The following is a 7,500-nucleotide window of genomic DNA, read 5'->3' on the forward strand; positions in this document are numbered from 1 at the left end:
TTGCCACAAATCCTCTATTCAAAACCACGTTAACTTAATAACATAAAATAAAATGTAATGCAGACTGATCGGTTCATTGTAAAACATGTATTTATTGATGTAAATGTGGTGGTTTGTGTCCGTAGGCTCCAGAGCCCCGAGGCAGCGCTGCTCTTCTGTCCAATACACACAGGAAGCTTCACTTTACATTCACACTAACTAATGCTACTGATACAGCTGTTAGATTTATATCACTGAGACCAACATTTATCTCCTAGAAATAATTTAACTACGCGGTGGTAAACCTTTAAAAAACTGCGGGTAAGTTAATTAGCAGTCGTCTTCTCTCCCGGGATGAGGACGGAGGTTGGCCGGCTGAGCAGCTCTCGAGCCGTTGATCTGATCCACAGGTGGAGCTTCACTTCTCCCAAAAACATGGGAGCAAACGTCTAAACAGCCTCATGTGGATAAACCGACCGTATATCTGGGATCTAAACAGCTACTTTCTCTCATGAAAACATATTAAAACTTAACAAAGTGACGTAATAACAGCGCTACAGCGAGAAATAAAACAGCTGCCGGTCGCCGCAAGATGCATTCTGGGAAACTTGTCATAGCCCTCGGTTTGAAGTGTGACACAACCCTACCACTTGTGAACGAGCAAAACGAAGGGTTAGGGCCAAGGGGGGAACTGGAATTCACCCTATATACTATATACTCTTCATATAGATCTGATGTAAACGTGTGTGTGTGTGTGTGTGTGTGTGTGTGTGTAGTTCCCGTCCCCTGAGTGGGACACTGTGACTCCGGAGGCTAAGAACCTGATCAACCAGATGTTGACCATCAATCCGACCAAGAGGATCACGGCCCAGGAGGCGCTGAAGCACCCGTGGGTCTGCGTAAGTACACAATTACAACCACACACAACTACACACACACAGACACACAACTACACACACACGCACACACGGACACACACGTCTGTTAAAATACTCTGAGCAGCTCACGGCTCTGCTCCACTGCTCTAAAAATAGCTTGCACCAACAATTAAAGGTATAGATCAATAAAATAAACCTATAATTAAAATCTAATCAGGCTGAAAAGGTAGTTTGCTTTTATAAATGCACTGCAAAAACTCAAATGTCCTACCAAGAATATTTATCTTATTTCTAGTCAAAATGTCATTTCTTGTTAAAACTAATCTCATTCTACTTAAAATCAGACTCATCACATATAAAGCAGCTTGTTTTTAGACACTTTTTACTTCTTTCAAGCAGATTTTCACTTGAAATAAGTAGAAAAATCTGACAGTGGAACAAGTTTTTCTTTCTTATTACAAGCACAAAAAACCTGCTTTCACTGGCAGATTTTTCTACTTATTTCAGTTGAAAAGAAAATAGAAATGGTCTGACGAAGAGCAGTTGTCGCTCGAAACGTTACACTTCTCCTGTGAATAAATGGACTGCATTTTGGAGCGCTGTGGTGTGCGAGCCTTTCTATTTTCTTTTTAATTCTTGCACGTCTTTGGCTCAGCACCTGCCCAAAGTTCTTGGCACGGATGTGCGTGTGGTTTTTTCCTTTTTTGATACTTATTTCAATTGAAAATTCATTTGAAACAAGTGAAAATGATCTAAAAACAAGTTAATTTTTAGGTGATGAGTCTTATTTTAAGTGGAAAGAGATTAGTTTTGACTAGAAATGAGACATTTTGACAAGAAATAAGACAAATATTCTTGGAAAGATTTTGAGTTTTTGCAGTGTGTCCACATTGACACTCTGCTGCTGCTGTTTGTCAGCTCGTTGTAAAGATGAAGTTGTCACCTGAAGTGGAAGCAACCACTCTCCTCCAGCCCACTCTCCATCGCTGTCAGAGCTGCTGCTGCTATATTTTCAATCTCTCTCTGTGTCTGTGTCTTCCTGCAGCAACGCTCCACCGTGGCCTCCATGATGCACAGACAGGAAACGGTCGAGTGCCTGAAGAAGTTCAACGCCAGGAGGAAACTCAAGGTGTGAAAATGGAGCGTCTTTTACTTGAGTTTCTGCCTCTGATGTGGCTCCACATGTCACCTCAGATCCTCCTCTCTCTCCTCCTCACATGTCGATTATCTAACGTTTCATCTTAAAGTCGCTCAGACGTGACGTTTAGAAAAAACTAATGATTACTGATATTTGACAGGAAAAAGAGAGAGAGTTTATAAGGTATTAGTGATTATTTAGCTCTGAGTATAAAGGTTAGAGCTCCTTCAGAATAAAGGTAGATGTTTGTATTAGAGTTCCTTCAAAATAAAGGTAGATGTTTGTATTAGAGCTCCTTCAGAATAAAGGTAGATGTTTGTATTAAAGCTCCTTCAAAATAAAGGTAGATGTTTGTATTAGAGCTCCTTCAGAATAAAGGTAGATGTTTGTATTAAAGCTCCTTCAAAATAAAGGTAGATGTTTGTATTAGAGTTCCTTCAAAATAAAGGTAGATGTTTGTATTAAAGCTCCTTCAAAATAAAGGTAGATGTTTGTATTAGAGTTCCTTCAAAATAAAGGTAGATGTTTGTGTTAAAGCTCCTTCAAAATAAAGGTAGATGTTTGTATTAGAGTTCCTTCAGAATAAAGGTAGATGTTTGTATTAAAGCTCCTTCAAAATAAAGGTAGATGTTTGTATTAAAGCTCCTTCAAAATAAAGGTAGATATTTGTATTAAAGCTCCTTCAAAATAAAGGTAGATGTTTGTGTTAAAGCTCCTTCAAAATAAAGGTAGATGTTTGTATTAAAGCTCCTTCAAAATAAAGGTAGATGTTTGTATTAAAGCTCCTTCAAAATAAAGGTAGATGTTTGTATTAGAGCTCCTTCAGAATAAAGGTAGATGTTTGTGTTAGAATTCCTTCAAAATAAAGGTAGATATTTTTATTAAATATCCTTCAGAATAAAGCTATTTATTCAGTAACTGAGCCTTAAAACCAGCCGTCAGGACTTCCTGTCACTTTGTGACTCACCCCCACTTGGACACACCATCCAACAACAACTTTGCAGGATTTGGTTTCTCTGAGTGTTTTATTTTATTCTCTTTCTCCTCCTCCTCCTCCTCCTCCTCAGGGAGCCATCTTGACCACGATGCTCGTCTCCAGGAACTTCTCTGGTGAGTTTCTTCCTGTGGAGAAGACGAGAGGGAACATGTCAGCGCTCTGCCTGCTCCTCACACACACACACACACACACACACACACACACACACACACACACACACACACACACACACACACACACACACACACACACACACACAGTTAGAGAGGAACCTCCTGTGGTGTCGGCTCCTTCACTCACATGTTGGATGAGTCTGGTGCAGGTGATAGACGGAGCCCTATAGACTAACACCTGAACAGGGTTATTTATTTCTACCTGACGACACCTGCAGTCGCCTTCCTGTTACTGAAGGAGGCGTCAGGAGGCTGAGTGTTCGTTCACACTCCTTCTCCTCCTGCTGTTCCCCTCCACCTCTCAACCTAGCTACCTTTTTAACTTTAATAACTCAGTGACTCAATAAACCTTCCATGAAAAAATATTTTCTCCAGCGGATATCTGAGTTCCAACATGACTACAACATGCTTAGCTACCGCCGTTAGCTTAGCTACTGTTATCTTAGCTACCGTTAGCTTAGCTACCGTTAGCTTAGCTACCGTTAGCTGTCCCTGTCAGCTGAGCCACTGATGCTTTCTAGACACTGTGATTCCCCCAAACTGAATAAATACAACACATAGCAACACAAAACACACACACAGAAATAGTAATGTTTCTTCAATCATTTCAGATTTGTCTAAAAACGGAGATAGTGACGTGAAAAATAATATAAACTGATGATTCAGAACAACACAGGAACTGTAGCCTATGCAAGAACCTGGATATCGAATTAATTACCTATCACAAGTCATATCGTCATCATTGCACATCAGACGTTGTGTTGATGTTGTGCAGGTGCAGGTCTAATCTTAAAGGGATAGTTCACCCAAAATTCAAATTTCACTCATTATCTAGGTCGTGTCGACTAAGAGCTGTGAGAATTTTTAGAGTTATCCGTGCCTTCGCTGAGTTACTGGTCTCTTCTGTAACTGTAAGTGTAACTGTAAGTGTAACTTGTCTTTCCTGTAACTAACTGTAACTGTAACTTGTCTCTCCTCTCTCTCTGTCCCAGTGGGTCGACAGACGACAGCTCCAGCCTCCATCAGCGCTGTGGCAGGAAGCGCTGGAAGCATCGTGGATCAAGGTGAGGACATGTCTTCACATCGTCTCCTCTGTCACTGTCTCTGTCTCTATGTTTATTGGATGGATCCCCGTTAGCTGCTGCCTTGGCAACCACTAATCTTCCTGGGGTCCATAAAGTACATAAAATATAACATAAGTGATAACACTTACAGAAAAACCACATGAACTTCACATGGGATTTTTCACATGTGAAGTTCATATGTGGAAAATGTGTTTTGCACATGGGAAACATGTGGTTTTGACCCAATTTAATGTGAATCACATGTGAATTCCCATGTGAATACATGTGCAAAAATAAACCTATAACTCCCATAATCTTGCATACAGAAATACACCAACTAGTGTGTTTGTGTGTGTGTACTGCACAATAGAAAATGTGTTTACAAAATCTGATACCATGTATTCCACGGGAAATTCATGTGGATTTTCTGTAACATCCAGGGCATAAAATAAATCCATACAGTCACTATAATAGCATGAATACTACCATACATTAGTAATATATTTTCAGATGCTACCATAATAATAATTCTACTAATTTCCATATCAATAATACATCCCAGTCCTATGGTCTGCTGCATTAGATGAACCTTAAGTCGTTTTTTAAAAGTTAATTAGTTTTGTGAGGAGGTAAAGAGTTGAACGGTAGATCACTGAGTGTTTAAAGCAGTACTAAAGAACTTTCAGTTTTGGTTGAGTTTGGCGGCGCCAGTGGCCCAAAGCGGTAGTGTTTTGCCTGCAGGAAGACTCCATTTCCCATGAGCACCAGCGCGTAGCACCGTAAACATCCTGATCTCCCGGTGCATGGAAATTAACAGAAGACGTCCAAACTAAGTTTCTGTTTCCAGCGGATCATTTCTCAGTAAACACACAATCATTGCCTGCTCCCATGACAGAGGTGTCATTCAACTTGTTGTAAGTCGATGTATCATCACAAAAGTTATGAAAATATTATATGAAGGTTGAAAAGTTCCTTAGTGTTGGTTTAAGTACTGTCTCTGTCTCTGTCTTGTCTCCAGACTTTGTGTCGTCTCGTAGCAACTGATTAAACAGAGTCTCACTCTCTCATCTTGTTTTAATCTCTCTTAAATCTAAATCTGTTTTTCCTCTAATGCTTCTCCAACGTTTGGCCAAGGTGAGAGTCTCATCTCGTCTCATCTCGTCTCGTCTCGTCTCTGTCTCTGTCTCTGTCCCTGTCCACTCTGTCCTGGGTCGGAGCTCCTCTGTCCTGCAGCCAATCAGGACACACGTTATATTTACTATATGTGTGTTATATTACCGGTTGTGCAGCTCTGAAGTCTCATGAACTCACACACACTTTTACACACTCCACATTAGGGGTGTGCCAAACATCGATTCACATAAGAATCGCAATTCTCATTTAATACGATTCAGATTCAATATAAAAAGTCCCAAAATCGATTAAAAAAAATACAAAAAATGAAACAAATTCTAAGGAAAATCCATTTCCTTCCTTTTTCTGTTTTTCATCTATTCCTCATTTATATTCAGTCTAGGGTCGACTCCTTCCCTGCTACATTGAGCAACAGGCTTACAATAGAAGGATAAAGTCTAAAACATAACCAGAGTATCATATAGAAGTGAAGATAGAAGAAGATAGTTGAAGACGGGGCATAATGTCCGGAGCAGGAGTCACCATAGAGTCTTGCAGGTTGGATGTTCTCGCGAGATTTCGAAGTATCTCAGAGAAAAAAATTAGCACGAAAAACAGAAAAAAATACTAAAAAAAAACAGGGAAAAAAATACTCAGAAAAACAGAAAAAAATACCTTGAAAAACAGACCAAAAACCAGAATTTTTTTTTTATTCAAGTGAATGCAACACGCTTCTGTAGATTCCCACCTCTACTCCAGATGTTTGTTTACGCTCTTCTCTTCCTGCTGCTGCTGCTGCTGCACTACAGTGTTGTGTTGTGTGTAGCTGTGTGTTGTGTAGTTGTGTTAGACTTCCTGTGTGTCAGTGTGTGTCAGTGTGTGTCAGTAATCCTCCGCCTGCTGTTGAGATTAACAAACCCATTATCACACACCTGCACCTCTCCATCCTCCATCCTCCTCTTCTCTCATCATCATCACGCTCTCTCTCTCTCCTCCTAATCTCCCTCAATCTGTGTGTGTGTGTCTGGATTAAACAGAGTCAGTTAGACTTTTTTTTACCCCCCTACCCCCCCTCCTCCTCCTCCTCCTCCTCCTCCTCTTATCTAACCCTGATGAGGAGGAGGTGCCAGTTGGATGGAGAGGGTTTTTTTTAATGTGTGTGTTTATTCGTTGGGTTTTAATGTCTTTTTACAGGACGGAGGGGTGTGTGTGTGTGTGTGTGTGTGTGTGTGTGTGTGTGTGTGTGTGTGTGTGTGTGTGTGTGTGTGTGTGTGTGTGTGTGTGTGTGTGTGTGTGTGTGTGTGTGTGTGTGTGTGTGTCCTCCCTGAAGAGGACGTAGTGTGTAGAGATAGACTGTCCCTCTGTGTGTGTGTCCTGCTGCTCCGTCTCTCTAGATCTCTAGATTTTTGCAGCAGTGAGTTAATGAGCAGGTGAATTTAGTTTTTTTATTAGTTTAGTTTATTTTATTTTATTTTATTTTATTTGCATGCATGCATCTTCCTCCTCCTCTTCCTCCTCTTCACCATCATCATCTTCATCATCTTGGTGTGGTGGTGTGAAGGTGTATGATGTGCACGCTACCGTCTGAGGGAGTTTCCTTCTGCCTCTCTGCAGCAGCCAAGAGTCTCCTCAACAAGAAGGCCGACGTCAAGGTCAGTCACCTCCTCTTCTCCTCCTCTTCTACTCCTCTTCTCCTCCTTTTCTCCTCTTCTCCTCCTTTATTATTCCATACATATTCAGATCAGATGGGTGCGTTCAGGTCTCAGCGTTAGAACAACGTCTGTGTGTCTTTGTTTCCTGTCCTTCACTGTGTTCATCTCGTGTTGAAGCTCAGATTTGCAGCGATGACCTCTGTCTGTCTGGTCTTTATGTTTTTAAATAATTACTGATAATAATTACATGCAGGAAAAATCCAAGAAGTGATGCAAAAAGTTGCAAGAATAAGAGAAAACTTATAAAAAACTAATGAAATAACAGAAAGGTGGAGCTCTGCCATGGGTGTTACATTTACTATCACAGGGAGGAGCCTCTATATTAGTTTTGAATCCAATTTATTATATAATTAATTTGATGCTTTTTATTTTATTTTGTTTCATTTTATCTTTCAGTCATTCCAGTTTGTTTCCTTTGTTGTGTCATAATCATGTTATCATGTTTC

The 7,500-nt window shown here is 40.4% G+C and overlaps 1 protein-coding gene across 15 annotated transcripts in view; it reads left to right on the forward strand.

The window, feature by feature from the left end:
- camk2b2 (calcium/calmodulin-dependent protein kinase (CaM kinase) II beta 2) overlaps positions 1-7,500 on the forward strand; it is a gene marked incomplete at both ends in the record, with an annotated part of 59,485 nt that overhangs the window by 34,733 nt on the left and 17,252 nt on the right. For 6 of the 15 annotated variants that reach the window (XM_083983648.1, XM_083983654.1, XM_083983659.1 and 3 more), the window contains 4 exons: positions 756-878; positions 1,903-1,986; positions 3,063-3,105; positions 6,957-6,994. In XM_083983648.1, the coding sequence (XP_083839774.1) occupies positions 756-878; positions 1,903-1,986; positions 3,063-3,105; positions 6,957-6,994 (288 nt within the window). Of the gene's footprint in view, positions 1-755; positions 879-1,902; positions 1,987-3,062; positions 3,106-4,157; positions 4,230-6,956; positions 7,037-7,500 lie in introns of all 15 variants that reach the window. The other 9 variants (XM_083983652.1, XM_083983645.1, XM_083983658.1 and 6 more) reach the window with 5 other exon arrangements.

This window comes from Trachurus trachurus, assembly GCF_905171665.1.
Source record: "Trachurus trachurus genome assembly, chromosome: 12".
NCBI classification, from domain to species: Eukaryota; Metazoa; Chordata; class Actinopteri; order Carangiformes; family Carangidae; genus Trachurus; species Trachurus trachurus.